This window comes from Haliotis cracherodii, unplaced genomic scaffold (assembly GCF_022045235.1).
Source record: "Haliotis cracherodii isolate W230 unplaced genomic scaffold, xgHalCrac1.p SCAF_6, whole genome shotgun sequence".
Taxonomy (NCBI): Eukaryota; Metazoa; Mollusca; class Gastropoda; order Lepetellida; family Haliotidae; genus Haliotis; species Haliotis cracherodii.
The window spans coordinates 59491036-59510061 of NW_027266319.1; the positions used below are offsets into that span (position 1 = coordinate 59491036).

The 19026-nt window shown below is 39.4% G+C and overlaps 1 protein-coding gene and 2 pseudogenes across 1 annotated transcript in view; 2 read left to right on the forward strand and 1 right to left on the reverse strand.

The window, feature by feature from the left end:
* The first annotated feature begins 776 nt into the window (after positions 1-776).
* LOC139446547 (putative nuclease HARBI1) lies at positions 777-2383 on the forward strand (annotated as a pseudogene).
* A 3345-nt stretch (positions 2384-5728) lies between these two features.
* LOC139444591 (uncharacterized) lies at positions 5729-9127 on the forward strand (annotated as a pseudogene).
* A 2071-nt stretch (positions 9128-11198) lies between these two features.
* Positions 11199-19026, reverse strand: part of LOC139446548 (uncharacterized) — a 58198-nt gene continuing 50370 nt past the window's right edge. Inside the window, exons 4-5 of the mRNA XM_071227848.1 lie at positions 12044-12122; positions 11199-11794 (exon numbers count right to left, since the gene is read on the reverse strand). Coding sequence (XP_071083949.1) covers positions 11199-11794; positions 12044-12122 — 675 coding nt within the window. The remainder of the gene's footprint in view (positions 11795-12043; positions 12123-19026) is intronic.

Consider the following 19026-nt stretch of genomic DNA (forward strand, 5'->3'; position numbering starts at 1 on the left):
CAAGATTTGATTTAACATAGAATTTGACCACTATAGGTAACACATACATATCCTGATCATCTCTGAAAACATACTGTCACCTTCAGGAAAAAGTGCTGAGTCATGCCTTTAACGCCCCCTACTGGCAAAATGGTCAAAATGTATTTTGTAAGAAATATGTTTTTGAATAGCCCAGACATAATGCAAATGTTACAAGTATTCAAACCATATGGACCTTTCGGGGTAAATAAACATACCCTATCTCTTGGACTATTCGTTTCATCAAAGAAGACAAAGTCTTGTTGAATACAACGATGAGGAGTTGATACGGCGATAACGTTTAGATGGAAATGGTATTAGGTACGTAGCTAATTTAATAGCAACTGACGTGGAGCCTGCAACTAACCATAACCACGCACTTGACGAGATACAAAAGAAGCTGATCACATTAAGGTACTTTGCAACGGGAAAGTTTCAGTTTTGTAATGTAGATAATCAAGGTGTCAACGAGCCAACCATTTCCAGAGTTGTAAATCAGTGCATCACCAGTTTGTCATCTGACAGGATTGTAAAACAGTTTGTCCGCTTCGAGGACATTAGGCGTCACCAAACCAACTTTTATCAATTGCGAACTTTCCCGGAGTTTTCGGGGTGATCGATGGTACCCACGTACAAATCCAGGCACCAACAGTATACCGACATCATTATCACACTATAAATACGAAGTTCACTTTTGACAGCGACGACAGAGTCATTGACGTTGTTGCTCGGTGGCCGGTATGACACACGATTCACGTATGTTGACAAACAGCGGGCTCTACCAGCTATTCGAGCGCAATCTTGTCCCCATCGGATGTCACCTTCTCGGTGACAGTGGTTATCCCTGCAAGAAGTGGCTACTGACCCCTTTCATAAGACCATTGCCGGGATCACAAACAAACTACAACAGGTATGTAAAGTTTAGTGTTACTTTGCCGATCGTAATCAACAACTTAAGAGTGATGTCCCTTGTATTTACCTCGATTACATATTTGCCCATCTTTCTTTCATAAAGCACAAACGCAATATTTGGTCTGGATAATCGAAGCACTTACAAAAACATTCTTAATAAAATAAGGAATATTATTCACACCATAACCATATGTTTTTATTGTAACATCTATTATTATGTCTATGTTAGTTGTTCTAAATGTACAAGTAATCATGTGCTGTTTTGGTAAACATGCTGAATATTTGTGGTAATTAGGAATATTTTTTTAAACATTACCAGTATGAATTTCCTAAATAATCTAAAGTGCAAATTATTGTTTTCACATGATCAAATATATTTCTTAAACAAGTGACATTTATCAATAAAAAGATAAATATAATTTTCTTAAACGCTGTTGAAGATTAATGTTACAGGTTACACTCTGATATGTTATGTTTTTTTCAGGTCACACAAAAGAACCAGGAGCATAGTAGAAAGGGCCATATCATCGGTCAAACCAAACGCAGATTTCCTGTTCTCCATGGGGAAATCAGGTTAAAACCTGAGAAGGCTTGTAAGGTAAAAATTATGATCAAGAAATGTTAATTTGTGTGCACTATTTATTTGCCACAGGAATAAGTTCAACAGAACAAAAATGTAACAAAGCTAAATGACAATAAATATATAAGATAACTATTCCTAGAGAGGAAAGCAATGATTGAAAAAAGCAACAAGATTTTATTGAGTTACATAATTATTACAAACATGGTTGCATGAATTTAGGTTAACAAAGGCCAATGAGAATATGAAAAGAACAATGCAGTGTCTCATCATCTATTAAAGTTTGTACATGGACATGAACTTGTTCAGATTGACTTGCATCTAAATCAAGTGAATATATAGTGAATATTATATGTACAGTTACGTCTTAAAGGCAATAACTGGTCAGTTGTAGATTGGTAATGACTAGGAGCAGATAAGGGAAGATTCATACATATTTGAAGTATAGAATTGTTAAGGTGCATGTGGAGATGATCAGGAAATGATGGGGTTGTATGAACTTGTTCGTTATTTACAGTAATATTTGTATGTTCAATTGAAGCCAGGTAAGAGCCTAAATGTTAAGTGTAATGATGTTAATTTATCATTAATGATTTCATATTTTAGGTGATAATAGCATGTGCTGTCCTACACAACATATGCAAGGACAGAAATATCCAAGTTCCACCCACTGATGGTCATGATGGACTTGGCAGGCTTGATGGACAGAATGGAGCTCAAGCAGTGACTGCTCCACCAGTAACTGCACTCAGATACCGGGAGCACTTTGCCAATAACAACTTTCCATATAAGATATTTTATTTTAATTTTCAACATTTCCTCATAATAAATCCAATTTGTATCAGCAGTACATTCTTTGCAAAGTATCTTTAGTTTTTAATCATCTTAATTATCCCTCACCCTCTTAAAAGAATATGCAATATTCTAAATGCAATGAACTATTTCTCATTAATGTTCCACAATAGTCTTTTTACCAGAATCTGTTGTATCTGGTTGAGGATGTGGATCGGACATGGCGATGTCATAAATCTCCCTGCAACAGAAAATATTAAAGTTTTAATTGTAATTTTCACATAAATGTTCCTTTCAATTTCAACAAGCCTGTTGTTTAGTGTTATTATGATGAGAACATTTACATTTATAATCATATCACATTTGTTTAAATAACAATTGACTTAATTTGTGCACAATTGGGGTGGTGAAGGGAAAGTAGTAAGTGTCTTACAATTGTGGAAATATTAAAATATTAAGGGGGCCGAACATTTTGTGAGGATACTGAGATTATATACTCAGTAACAAAAGTTTAGCAACACCCAAATCTTGAGCATTATTTGAAAACATGAAAATATCAGAAACGGACTAGTGCACTGACGTCACGGAGAGACCATATCGCACCAACACACCAAGTTACGCTGATTTTTAGTGACATCTTCATTAACACGTGCACTGCACGTAATTTTATTCACATCGGGACTCCCGTGAATCTCGTCACATGAATGAAATGTTAGTGGGGCTCATTGTTGAAAGGAAAACACTGGACGCTACACGATTTAAATTATGGGTCGACGGAGAGGAATGCCTGAAAATGCCAGACATGAAGCCATTGGCATGCTAAGGGCAGGGATGAGCTCGAGACAAGTTGGGAGACACTTTAATGTGCATTACAGCACAATTTCCCGTCTACAGACATGTGTTGCACAGACTGGGACTGTGAAAGATCGAGCCCGCAGCAGTAGACCCCGTAAAACCACATCGAAGGGAAGATCGCTACATTGTGACGTCATCACGCGTAATCGACTAAACAGTGCACCAGAACTTGCTCAGGCACTTCATCGCGCAACTGGAACACGTATACATGCACAGCTTGTCGGTAATCGCCTCCATTCTGGCTGTTTGCGGGCTCGACGTCCACTTCGACACATCCCCTTAACGCCACATCCCATCCAAGACCGTGTCGCCTGGACACGGATCCACCAAAGATGGCGACACGCAAAATGGAGACAAGTGTTATTCACAGATGAATCCCGCTTCTGCCTTCGGTTTACGGATGGAAGAGTCTGCGTATGGCGACGACGTGGAGAGAGATTTGACCCTAATAACGTCATTCAACTTGATCGATATGGTGGAGGAAGTGTAATGGTTTGGGGAGGAATCCACTGGGATGGGAAAACAGACCTCTGACTGCCCAACGGTACTGCGATCAGGTGATAACGCCAGTGGTTCTACCGTTCATGAGAGCTCACCCTGGACACATCTTCCAGCAAGACAATGCGCGCCCCAACACAGCTCGACTGACTCAGAATCTGCTGCAACAACACAACGTTGACGTCCTCGATTGGCCGGCTAGTTCTCCAGATCTTGCTCCCATTGAACACGCCTGGGATATCCTTGGGAGATGTTTAAGAAGGAACCATCCTAACGTCAACAACATTCGTGGCCTTGGCCTTGCCCTCCAACAAGCATGGGCAACCATCACTCTTGGTGAGATCAGGAAGCTCATTAGAGGAATGCGTAAACGCTGTGTGGCGGTACAACAGGCCGGTGGGCGTCACACTCGCTACTGAGGGATAGTAACAGTCATGTGTGAAAATGGTCAACAAACCCCCATGTCCTTTGAGTGACTTTTCCTAATCTCTCCTATTGCTGTCACAACTGTGTCGAACATTCATGAATGTCACATTGAACAACACAATCGTCAAGATAATAAAAACCCAATTTCTCTGTTGAGTTTTCTTACTTTGTGTATTTCAATACGGTGTTGCTAAACTTTTGTTACTGAGTATATTAAAAAAGAAGTCTGATCCCCAATATATATATGAAATATTTTTCTCATTATTGTATTCAGCCGACAATTAAGATGTTAATACTTTGGATATCACTTCAAGATTTCAAATTTAGCCCCAAGACTGCTGCAAGGGCACTGTCAGTAAAAAAAACTCTAATTGGAAATAACAAATGTCCCAGTTTAAGATAGTAATAGAATATGTTATGGCTATAGCAGAGGTGACTTAAATTCCTCTGATAAGAGGACCAATCACCAAAAGTGATGATTTCATGCTCAGTGGTAGAATGTTGCATTAGATCTATATGCAGTGGTAAATACTAGTGAAAATATTGTTACTGAAAATCAGCAAGTTGGCTACAGGGACAGGTGATTTATTATAGGTGTATGTGGGATTTGTTATACTAATATTTAAATCATGTTCTATTTAATCGATTTAAAAAAAATATTATTTCCTCCACTAGGCTCCCTCTCTACCCCCACCCCACAAAACATTGCAAGTCCCCTAATCATGCATTTACTGCTGAAATATAACTTTATAAAACTCATGTCTGGTGTAAATATTACATTTGTGTACACCGACAAGTGTCACTGTACCTACCACGCCTCGCCGATGTCACGCCCGGACCAAACTATCCTTCCAACACATGTACATTTGCTTTCACTAGTTCCGTCAACAGTACAACCTCCTCGTTCGTCCAGTTAGGCTTCCTCTTCTTCATATCTGCCTCTGACATGACGTTGGCAATGTGGACAAAGTTTCGCTGTGTGTGTCGTCTGACGTAAATAGCAACCGGGAAATCCCACCGAACGTTCACACCTTCTTTTTTTAAGGAGTTCCACCGGAAGTTTAAATATAGCTTGGATTCCCCCTAGTGATCACGCGGGTACGTACTACGAAACTGACTTAGTTTTTCTTCGGAGACTTAGCTAAGTTTCGGACTTAGCATATTTATGAATATCAACTTAAGTCTCAGACGTAGCTTAGTCAGATTTCAAAAACTTAAGTTTAGACTTTTTTTATGAATACCGCCCATAGCTGATTTCATGACTTTGTACCCCGAACGGGTGGATTGTTGGTTATGGATTAGTTTGTCCCATACTAATACGATTACTGGTTTTCGAAATAGACCCGTGAAGATTCCGGGGTAGAATAAGTCTTCAGCAACCCATGGTTGCCGTAAAAGGCGACTATGCTTGTCGTATAAGGCAACTAACGGGATCGGGTGGTCAGGCTCGCTGACTTGGTTGATACATGTCATCGATCCCAATGGCAAACATTCCTGGAGTTGCGCCCCCTTGCCCACTTGGCGGCGCTGTGGTAGTCACGGTCCAAATTTCATCGTTGTATCCGCGGGAATATATAAACTACAGTCGACATCGACCCACTTGCTTTTCTGTAAACAGCCGGTAGTACTTGAAGGCCTATTTCTATCATGAATTACGGAAGCTGGAAGTTGCACGAACTGAAGACTGAGCTCAAAGCACGAGGTGCTGGAGTGTCAGGAAGAAATATCGATCTGATAGAACGGTAAGTTTCTAATATTGCTGTTTCTCGGCTTTTCTTACTGAGCAGTTATTTTATAAGATTGTAACAGTAATTATTTCCCATTTTGTCACTTTACACAGAGCAATATTGGTATCATGGTCATTGGTAGAACATATGTTTAGTTTAGACAACTGAAATCGCTAAACAAATAACGTAAGCATCGACGCGATAATGCCGACAACATAAGTGCTTCAGTTTTCGTTCACGTAAACAACATTCCCCGTTGCTAAGGACGCTTTGCGATGCACTGACAAGGGAGAGAGCGGTGACCACGGATCTTGTACGGAAGGTAAATGTCAGTCACAATAATTTATTCTTCGAATTAATGACTCACTGGCAGTGTGCAAAATATGACACCCTTTTACATGCGGTTGGGATACCTTCCGGTTTATAGATTCCATAATTATTTGGGCAATTATTCAATAATACATCGTTCTTCGATACGAATATACATGTACATAGTAAATTTAAGCAGAGTTATTATCTTGGAAGCGGTCTAAGGACTGCATCGCGTTTAACTCACCAACCCCAACACCATACATGTAACATTTTCTCCCATCTCCCCCAAACCCCAATAAATGAAGAGTCCCAAAAAATGTATCTTAAATAATCATAATACCCCCGTCCCTTTCTTCGTTTCTATACACATATTTGGAATTGTGATTCATCTGTGGCCAAAACATGATGTAACAAAGCGTGAGGTAGGTACTGAAATATTTGTAAAACATTAAAAATTGCTGGAGCTCTGCACAATCCGATGGCTGAAGAAAGGCTGAGGGTTATCAAGTTCATCGTCCTTTACAGTGAGTGCCATTTAGATTTTCATATATTTTTATTCATTTTAGCAAGTGTGATGGGTTCACACATTTATTATTTCCTCAGTGTGAAAGGTACACACATCTATTATTAAAGCCAGAAGTTTAAAAGGTTCACACATTTATTAGGGCTGAAACGATACATTGGTGCACTGGTGCATCAAGTTTTCATGCATGATACACAGTACTTTTTTACACTTGCTAAATTAAGTTTCTTACTACTTGTTTTATGACACCCAAGTGTCAGTCAAATACTGCAAATATGATGTAATTAGCATTTCAAATTCACTACTAGAAATTTACTTTTGAACCTGCTCTGAAATATTTAGTCAAGAAGTTTCCACACAATTTGACATAAAAATGTGACCTTATGTACTGTGATGTGACCTCCCTGTATCGTTTCACCCAGAACATTTATTTCATCCTCAGGTGTGAAAGGTTCACACATTTAATATTTCATCCTCAGGTGTGAAAGGTTCACACATTTAATATTTCATCCACAGGTGTGAAAGGTTCACACATTTATTATTTCATCCTCAGGTGTGAAAGGTTCACACATTTATTATTTCTTCACAAGTATGATGGGTCCATACTTTGATGTGCATAACAGCGTTTATAAATCTAATATTAAAATTAGATGTAATGAAGCTTTGAAATGGTAGTTGAACAGAGTTCGGTTCGATTCCGGTCGAAGGCAAACATCAAGAATCCTGATTCACTGCATGTATTTTTTTTGGTGACACAATGTCTTATTCTTGTGTTAATATTACTATCCGTATTATTATAAGTTGTTTGTTTTCTAACAAAAAAATTTACATACAATTACTGTAGTGCAAGTAAAGATGTTATTACTGAACAAAAGTCAAGTTTTAGTACTGATAACAATGCAGAGATGGCTTAAGCTTCCTTACTGACAGAAATACTGAATTGTTGACTTTGGAGTTACAGGGATCTGTTCTTAAAATAATTGTACTTTTTGACAAAATGGAAACTAAGACATTTGTGTACTCCCAAAAAATTTAATAGTCCATATATTTTACAGTTATTCTTTTCAATCAGGTTTTTTCTTTAACAGTTGTTTATTTCAAATGTTTTTCAGACTCGAGAGCTATGACCCAAACTGCAATTTTGGGAGAGAGACAGAACTTGAAGCTGGGTTTGAAATGACACTGCCCCTAGTTGAAACTAATAGGGATGTAAATGGTGACAGTCATCTTCCTTTCTTAGCATATGAAGCTATAAATTATTACTTACAGCCCTTTCAGAAGAAACTTGGTTCAAGTTCAACAAATCTGTACACTAGTAGGTTTTTTTTATTTTTTTTCGTTATTCAAAACCTAGTAAAATGTGTTTCCTGAAGTCTGAGTGCCGTGCTGAAATGAAGAAGCATGTGACTTACAAAGTCGATATTGCAATTGATGACGATGGTTCAGTTGTGGAGGGGCAGTGTGAGTGTGCTGCAGGCCAGGGTCCATCAGGACATTGCAAACATATTTGTGCAGTGTTATTACATGCTATGCACAAGTTTTGAACAACAGGCGATGTTTTAACTAAAGAAACATGTACTCAAAGATTGCAAACATTTCATAAAAGTAAACCCTATTAAGGCAGTCCCATTAAGGCGACTGACCTTGATTTATGCAACAGTGAACTGAATGTTAAATTTGACCCACGACCAGTTCAGTATCGCAAAGTGCCAAATTACCCTGACTTTTACCGCAATGTTTGGTTGAACCACCCTAGTGTCAATACATATCCAGTTGCTGAAATGTTTCCTCTTGCAAATCATGATTATCTTAAGTTATCTTAAGCTGACCAATACCTGAGATCCCAGAATATATCAGATATGGACAAAACCAACCTTGAAATAATAACCCGTACACAGTCAAAGAGCGAGGAATGGAAAACTGAACACACAAAGAGAATTTCTTCTTCCAATTTTGGGAAAACTTGTTTGGCAACATACAAAACTGATTTTCATAAACTTGCTAGATCAATGAATAAGCCTTTCGAGGACATTCAAAGTCCACCACTTAGACATGGCAGGAAATATGAAAAGGTGGCAATAAAAGCTTTTGAAAAGTCAAGTGGTTGCAAAACCTCACCATGTGGCATGTTTGTGTCAGATGTTCATCCATTTCTCGCAGCTTCACTTCTCGGTGATGATACTACCATTGAAGTGAAATGTCCATTTGCATCTAAAGACCGTCTAATCACTAAGATAACTGTTCCCGTTTTGAAGGTATCTGAGGGAAAACTTACCCTTGACAAAAGCAAGCCATAATTCTTTCAAGTGCAAGGGCAGCTCTACTGTACTGGTAGAAAACAGTGCAATTTTATTGTATACACGATGAAGGATTTGAAATATTTTACTGTATCCCGAGATACTTGTGGCATTTTATGACACCTTTTTCAAAAAGGCACTACTTGACAAATTCTATTTCAGAGATTATGACAGGTATTCCTGGTAAATTTCAGTTACTGCTGATACTCATGTGTCAATGGTCGTCAGCCCTATAAACAAGAAAGAAAGAATTGTAGTCTCAATGTTTAATGCTGAACATATTATATTCACAAACAAATCGTTATGAAAAAACTTGCAGGTCTCCATTTAAGGATGATAATTCACCAGATGCATGTTGACGTGAAAACTGTTGCATCAGACAAAACCAGGTTGAACACTTGTCCCATACATTGATGCATTCACTTGTGTAAATAAATACAATCTCAGATATTTATTAAGACATTTAGTACATACTGTTACAGTACTATGTGACGATGGCAACCATCTCTTAATCACTCCAGTAGTTAATAGTTGGATAATCTAAATATCACAACGTACACACTGGTCCCATACATGGATGCATTCACTAGTCTAAATAAATACAATCTCAGATGTCGCAATTACTACTTACTGTTACTGTACTATATGACCAGGCACCTCATTATCAACTACTTGAAAGAAAAAATGGTCTGTAAAAAAAAAATAATCTAGATATGTATGTGAATCATTAATTGCCTGTTTTTAAATTTGATGTGATGCTATTATCAACTGACATTATTGATGGCTCTGTCCCCCCCGTGTGACACATAATCCTATCATAATCAATGTAACTATCCTCAACCAGTTTTTTAAGCCAGCTCAGCAAATGAGCTGACTGTCTAGTATTGAGCACAACCACCAGTGGCTTAGTTAATGAACATAAATCTTGCTGGGGTATCGTGCAGAAAGCACAGGAACCGCAAGTCCCCATGATTCCCGGCGAGGTGGCCTAGCTTTGGTTTCTGGTGGCCTATAGCCCGTGTTTAAAAACTGTATAAATTTTATTGTTATGTCCAAATGTGTATGAAAAATTGTTTTTAAATATACCTTTGCATTCTTGAGTAAATTGTGTATATCAACTTGGTCTCGTCGCTATATGGCTGAAATAGTATTGATGTGACATTAACTTTTAACTCACTTTGTGACGATGGCAACCATCTGTTAAGTACTCCAGTAGTTAATAGTTGGAAGATCTAAATATAGATGAAGCTACAGTGCAATACATAATCACAAATCAGTGTCCATACTCATAAATATCATCACTGCTTCAAGCATACTCCTTCAGCTCTATATCTGAGGAATTACAACTGTCATGTGATTATTATCTGCAGCTGAACTGTTTGAGGGAATGATAAAAAACATTGTCATTGACTTCTTGCTTGTCATGAGTGCCTTTTATAACATCTGAGCGAGCTGAAGCAACAGCAATAAGATGGGACACATTAGAATTTTGTCCTCATTACAGCCACAATGCACAAAGTAACAGATTTAAACATGGTCCTCCTAACTTAGGACAATAAATTGCAATATGTTTCTCAGTAAACATGTATTCATTGAAAAATAATGGATATATGATCCAGAAATATACACTTCAACTTATTCAGATTTTAAGTTCGTGAAATAAAAGCAACCAGTATTTGGGTTTAATCCAAATTGCTGCCATGGAAAACAGGAAAGGGCACCAGTTCAACTTGTGTTTGATACATGTGCAAAGTTTCATAATAACATATGAAACAGTTTCCGAATTATGCTCGGACAAGAAATGTGTCTCTCCCACTTTGTAACAGTACGCACTAAACACTGTCAACATTCTTAAATTCATGTTACTGATGTCATAAATTTAAAGCAAATTCAGTGAGTGAGATGGGTTTAACACCACACTGAACAGGAAGTTCAGCATTATATTATCATAAGCTCTGGTACTAACACATTTATGTTTGTACCTTGACAAAAGAGTATGATTGTTTGTGGCTGCACAAATGGTAAATTTGCTTCAAACTTGCTTTTTGACCACAGTTTCCCATTCTAGTCTCAACATGATACATAATCGATAACATGTTACATTTAACTTTATCCTCATGAATATTTAGCAACAATTATCTTTATTCAAGTAGCAAACGCAAATAACAGAAATTAGAAACAAATCTCCATACTCTATACGTCTGACTAACGTCCGACTGGAATGAAAGATATTTTTAATGATTTGCTAACCAATATGATTAGCAAGTAGAGGGAACAATGCACTTTTTGAAAGAACAAAGCATGAAGCAAACCGTGGTTATTTCTGTGGCTAATTTGGTTTCTGAACTGTTAAGCGGTTCAGTAAGTATTTTGAATGTTTTTGCCAGACCAACAATACGTTCAATGTGAACTCTTTTGCTTGATATTTTCCTATCAGGCATAACATTCTTGCCAGACATACGGTTTTTCTTTGAGAAGAATGTTGGCATATTAATGGTAACATCTTTTGGTGCAAAAATATCTTGTACGTTGAAACCTTTAACGGCCATAATACTATCTCCTGGGTCGCACATCACTGTCAAACCACTACGCTCTACTATTTGACGATCACTTGTGGAACCACCATACGCAGGAGACACATATGACACAAGACCACCTGATGTGGATCCAACAACTATTTTGATAGTATTTCCATTTTTATACGTTGAGTAGGTAGACTGCTGAGCTATGGGGCGTTTTGGGGCGTCCACACTGATAGTCATACTGTCAACTTTGCTGTACAAATAATTTAGGTGATATGCATACGGACCCAAACTTGTAAGTGAAAAGGTGAAGTCTGTATAGTTTGACAGTCCTGTATAAAACAAAATTGCTGCAGCATTAAACATAATACTTTGTATTGAAAGCATTGGAAATTTGTCTGTCTGAGCTGATGTACTTTCATATTGAACCTCTGCACTATCTGCAGAACAAATATTTAGGTCGGTATTCATGTCATCAAACTCAACATTGTCAATTATTTCCTCCCCAGCTACCTCACTGATATCACATTTAATATCACAATCAGTATCCATTTCTTTAAATGTCCTCGTTTTGCTCTCACGTCTTTCAATGCGGGATTTCCCTAAACCTCCATCGGCCTCAAGTGCGTTGGCTGATTCATCTCTGTGGAAAACAAGCACCTGCAGGAAATTGTAACATGATGCATTAAAGGCAAAAACGTCAAATATGTGTTGACATTCCTGGTAATCATCCATTCAACAAATTAAAGAAGAAAACTAAGAAGGGTTATGGTCAAACATCTACTTCATAAACAGGATTATAATAGGGGTTAACAGGTTGGTTGGTTTGTTTGTTTGTTGTTTAACGCCGCACTCAGCAATATTCCAGCTATATGACGGCGATCTGTAAATAATCGAGTCAGGACCAACCAGACAATCCAGTGACTAATATCATGAGCATCGATCCACGCAATTGGGATCGATGACATACATCAACCAAGTCAGCGAGCCTGACCACCCGATCCCGTTAGTCGCCTTTTACGACAAGCTTAGTCGCCTTTTATGGCAAGCATGGGTTGCTGAAGACCTATTCTACCCCGGATCTTCACGGGTATGGTGGTTAACAGGGTTTTACCTTAATTAACTGGGTATGCACTAGACCTCCAGTAATCGATTTCAAAGGCCCTTGCATGAAATATATGAGGGTCAAACCTTAACATCACCATGATCACTGATTGGCAAAAAAATTGCTACTATAGTAAGGCAAGAATGACACATTATTTCTATCTTGGTTTTGAAAAAACAATGAAATATAATCGAAGGTTTACATGCAAACACACACAAACGTGATTACATTAGAATTAGCCAATACTCAAATTTACTCGCCTACTCTGACAGGAGGGAACTAAAATTATTGTGAAAAAAATCACACACTTCGAAGTTTTAAGAATCTTTACTCAATTTAACTCAATGACAAAATCAAACTATCTGTGAAAATAAGTGTGTCCCGCGGGACGGAACATATTCTATTTTGTCTGCGTCCATTCTTCACATTTCTGCATACTATATACACATTCCTGAGTCACGTAAAACCCTCTTCGTAATTTCAATGCAAGGAAATATAACAAATATAATTGGCATGCACGTTAATTAAATCTGCCAACGAATATAAACATAACAAGTTACCCAAATATCTTACCATAACTAGTTACAGCAATGAAATCAGACGGTCTGAAGTGGGAATGACACACAACACTGAGGTGACGGTTTCCACATTTTGCCTTGGTTTGATTCGTCGTTCCTCCGAATAGCAAGCAACCATCGTTTCAGCAGCATGGGTTCTCTCGGAAACGACAAACCACCTCGATTGCAGCATTCCAGGACAACGCAGCACTCGCTATTGCGTGGATCAATGCTCATGCTGTGGATCAATGCTCATGCTGTCAATCACTGGATTGTCTAGTCCATACTCGATGATTTGCAGACCGCCGTCATGTAGCTGGAATATTGCAGAGTGTGGCGTTTAACAACAAACCGACCAACCAAATCGAAATAAAACTTAAATATTGCTGAGTATTTACAGACTATTTACGGATGGATTGAGTGAAGGTTTCTTCAAGCTTTTTTCAACAACAGTCCCGCTACATGTGTATACCACGGCGGTCTGAACATATTCAAGTTTGGATCATGGCAAATCCAGTGGTCGTCACACAATCCATACCCGGTCCGATTAAGTTAACAATGATGTTTAGGAAGAGATGTTAAATACAGCTTACACTTTAACCTTCCATAATACCATGGTGCCTTTTCACAGAATTAATTACCAAACAAAAACACGTTCTCAATAGATGTTGGTAAATCCAGGACAATGATATCTACTGGTGTGTAGGACCCGTGAAGATCCGGGGTAGAATAGGTCTTCGTCAACCCATGCTTGCCGTAAAAGGCGACTAACGGGATCGGGTGGTCAGGCTTGCAGACTTGGTTCATGCATGTCATCGGTCCCCAGCCATCACCCCCCCCGATCCCAATTTCTTGGAGACCCGTGAAGATTCCGGAGTAGAATAGGTCTTCAGCAACCCATACTTGCCGTAAAAGGTGACTATGCATGTCGTTAAATGCGACTAACGGGATCAGCCAACCCTAAGTGGGCTGACTTGGTACATATATGTCATCGGTCCCAATGCTCATGATAGTAATCACTAGATTGTCTGGTCCAAACCGCCGTCATATAGCTGGAATACTGCTGAGTGCGGCGTTAAACAACCATCCAACCAATTGCGTGGATCGATGCTCATGATGTAAAAAGCACTGGATTGTCTGATCCAGAGTCGATTACTTACAGACAGCTGTCATATATAACTGGAATATTGCTGAGTGCGGCGTTAAACACCCAACCAACTGCGTGGATCGTTCCTCATGATATCAATCACTAGATTGTCTGGTCCAGACCGCCGTCATTTAGCTGGAAAATTGCTGAGTGTGGCGTTAAACAACAAACCAACAAGAACCAATTTCGTGGATTTATGTTCATGATGTAAAGCACTGGATTGTCTGGTCCAGACTCGTTTATTTACAGACCGCCGTCATGTAGCTGTGTTATTGCTGAGTGGGGTGTAAAATAACAAACCAAACCCGAAAAATATCCATATTCGGGTAGGTCACAATTGTGCATCCTCGCATGATTCACGACTTAAATCCCAAACGACTTCTTTAGAGTTTGAAAACTTGTCAGATATGTAAGCTGAACCAAGTTCCAATATCAGCTGCTTTCGCAAATCTGTCGGACTGATGATTGGGTATCATTCCAGACATAAAGTATCCATGACACATGCGATAGATAACCAAATATTTGTCACCAAGATAGGGTGAACTGGGCCATATTATCACATGATCATTTTCACATCCGAAAGTAACATAGGCAACATGCCCAATCATTTTCATGTCCAATTTCTGAGCAGGACACGATCATGACAAACTGTCGATCATGAATAAAGTCGATCACAGAGCTTTTCAAGAGCGTTTTCAAAGGCACTAAAATCCGTATTTTCACACTTACAGAATGAAGAATCACGAGTAAAAGATTCGTCAATTATATTCACATCGTTTGCATCATCTGTTAAAACGTTTGCACGGACTGGATCGATATTTTTCTCAATACAATATGAGAAAGTATTATCGAGAAGTTGTATGTTTGTCATCAGGTAAGTGTTCCCTTCTCGAAGACAAGTTTTGATTTTCTTCGCTTGTTCATAAATGAAATCAATATCGTCTCTGTTTTCAGCTGAAAAGTTAATTTTTCATTGTGGCGAAGCTTTTCTCTCCGAATCTCTTCGTTTCACATCTTCCGGATTATAATTCGAATATGTTCTCTTAATCCCGTGCAAGGGGAGTGACTGAGTTAAGAATTAACGTCACATCGGCAGTATTTCAGCCATGTCCTGACGAGAAGTACATTAATAAAACATTCATTAAGACTAAATAAAAAGCTGTCAACGTTGGACATTACAATATCTAGAATATCACAGATGCGATTTAAAAGTAGTTGAGAATATCTAAAAGCAGAAAGTATCAGTTAACAACAATATAAAAATGGGCTAGAGATCGTCAGTCACTGAAGGGTGATCACCATACCAGGGACCATGGTGACTTACAGTACCTTTGCTTCCTGCATGGACCCCGTCACTTGATTGTCTGGTCCAGACTCGTTTATTTACAGACCTCCGTCGTATAGCTGGAATATTGCTGAGTGCGGCGTTAAACAACAAACCAACCTATGTGCTCATTATTACTGTAGTATATTAACATGCTAATCATTAACGCTATCTTGTATGCGCTATATTCCCGCCAATATATGATGATGTCATAGATATGACATCATGGTTAACGCACGAGTGTGGGTAGTTGTGCAGTGGCGGTCCGATGTACCAGACGTGAATGAAGTTGTGTTCTAATAAATGTGCTTGTGTTGCGTTCTGGTGTAAGTGAAGACTACCATCAGGGTACTAGTACATGACAATTACATTTTCAGAAGCGGATGACCTGTGAAGATCCGGGGTAGAATAGATCTCCAGCAACCCATGCATGCCTTAAAAAAGCGTCTATGCTTGTCGTAATAGGCGACTAACGGGATCGGGTGATCAGGCTCTCCGGCTTGGTTGATGTATGTCATCGATCCCATTTGCCTGGTTCGATGCTCATGATGTCACTCACTGGATTGTCTGGTCCAGAGACGATTATTTACAGACCGCCGGCACATAGCTGGATTATTGCTAAGAATGGCGTCAAACAACAAACAAACAAACTTCAGAAGCGGAAACGTTATATTCTAAGAATTTTTTTGTCACGCCTGGTGACCCGCATGCTTCGTCAGCTGGCCTATTCATCCTGTCCCACCCTGTTACGACCCTATCGCCGGTATCGGCATTGTCGTCAATCTGAGTTTGTCTGTATTAGGTATAACTATTCCCATCACCTACAGGCTACAGATCAGTGCTAGTTGGCAATATCAAGAAACAAATACGATCTGTCGCCAAACGTTATCTCAACAAGATTACATATTACCAGTTGATAACGAGAGCATATGCTTTGAGTAACACGAAAATGGGGTACGCCCCAGTGTGTTTCAAACGTCGGTTGCAGAGTCGAAAGGTAGAAAAATAGATTATGTTTGATTTTACCCCATCCGAATGCAAAATTACTGTCACATTTTATGGATAAGTAACTGTATTCCGTATGTCACACCAGCACCAGCCGAGCAAAACCGTCCCCATTTGAAAGTGAAACGATAGATCACTCCATTGATGTGTTTAAGTGTTTGAGATCAGTTACTGCAGTAGGCCTATATCTATTTAACAGATAATTGGTTTTAGGTTTGTTCTGACAACCATTCATAGAAAATGCATTGCCACTTGGCAGGGAAACTATTTATCATCCATTATAAGGCCATATTTTTCCAAAATATTTTTACAAACTAAAACAAATATGAAAGGTTTAATATATATTAATTGATTATTAAAACAGTGGGTTAAATTGAGTGGACAAGGTATATGTAAAATGTTTACAAAAGCTCATTTACTGTCAATATATATATATGTATATATATACAATTTAAGAAACTTTAATTTAAACTTGAAAATAAACATGAGTTTGCCACTGAGGTGGCTATATCCCCCGCCCCTGTTGCAGAATATATGACATAATTAAATCTAAACAAACCATAACATTTTTTAACCGAGGTGGAACTTGTCATGGAAATTGTAAAAAAAGAAGTTTGGAACCATCTTGCTGCCATGGAAACGTAAAAAATATAAATTTCTAAATAGCAAAAGGCGCCAGTTCAGCATGTACCTGACAAACCTGCAAAGTTTCATGAAAAAATATTGAACGGTTTCTGTGTAATGCTCCGGAAACGAAACCTCGTCAGTGGTTCGAATCCCATCACTGGACTCGGAAATTGTATGCCCGCTACATTGGCGCCCAACGTGGGGGTAAGCACGTTCATATTATCAACATAAGCCTCAGTAGCCTACTATGCGGCCCGGGGCGTGCCTTATGTTGACGGGGGAGTATGTAGCAGGGCCTGGAATCGTCCCACATATAACATTCTTACTTTGTCAGCTTGCTGACGGGGTTAACCTATTTGGTCATGTGGACAAGGCGTCCGACCTTGGTAAGTAGGTCCGTGGTTCGAATCCCATCACGGGACCCTGACATTTTATGGCCACTACACTTTCATCAATTTATTTTATACTGAGTCAAATTAAAAACTAAACATTTTTATAAGTAATCCCATGTATGATATACAACGGTCAAATGTATCAGAGAAGGTAATTTTTAATCATTAATGTCCAAAGAAGGATTTCATTAACGGTGGTAACCATAATTAGTTCCAAGCACCTACGGTATTCGGTAATAACATCAACAGTTTAAATCAAAGTCCCAAGCACGAGGCACACAAGTTCAGTAGCGTGTATGGCCACCATGTGCGTTGACAACTGCCACACAACGCCTCCGCATGGACCTTGTGATGCTTATGAACACATGTTGGGAAGACGACGCCATTGTTGCTAAAATGGTGCCAAGATCTTGCAAATTCGGTGGTTGGTTCTGAGGAGTGCGCAGACTTCTGCCAAGAGCAGCATCCCAGACGTGTTCGATTGGATTGAGGTCGGGAGACCTTGACGGCCAGTCAATGACGTTGACTCCCGCATTCTGAAGGAAATTCCATGTCATAATGGCTGTGTGTGGTCTGGCATTGTCGTGTTGGAAGATCAAACCGGGTCCATGTGCTGCCATAAAAGGCAGAAGTTCTGGTGCCAGTACCTGGTCGCGGTAAACAGCAGCGTTGAGGTTGCCACGGATGACAAGCCTGGAACGTGCATTGCCACAGAAAGCACCCCACACCATGACGCTTCCGCCTCGAAATCTGTCAACTTCCTGTACACAACACTGGGCGTAACGTTCATGATGGCGCCTCCACACCCTCGCCCTCCATCAGCAAATCGCAGATTAAATCGGGATTCATCACTGAAGACGACTTGATTCCAATTCCTCTGAGTCCATCGTAAGTGTCGCTGTGCCCTCAATTGACGTTGACGTCTGTGTAAAATTAGAGTCAGAATCGGCCCGCAGTATGGCCGTCGTGCTTGAAGGTGAGCAGTTCTTAGACAGTTTTTGAACAGTTTGCGCACTCAGTCTACCCCTAAACAGTTCATTTCTGGTTGATGTAGCCGACAAAAATCGATTAAGGAGGTGACATAGACAATCTGACGATCATCTGCATGTGACGTCACACGTGGTCGACCTGGCTGAGGGCGAACAGCGGTGGTACCCGTTTGCTGTAGACGCGTCTGTAAATCATAAACAGTCCGTCGACTACAACCCATCGTCCTTGCGACTTCAGCTACGGACGTTCCCGTCTGCAACATGCCGATGGCACGTTCACGTTACACATTTGAAAGGCGTGGCATGACAAATGGCCGTAAAGACTTTGTTTTCTTTTTTTGTTAATGACTGCTGACAAGTATGGCTGAAAACACGTGCGGTATTATGGCCACGTGACCAGTTGCACGTGAAAAACCAC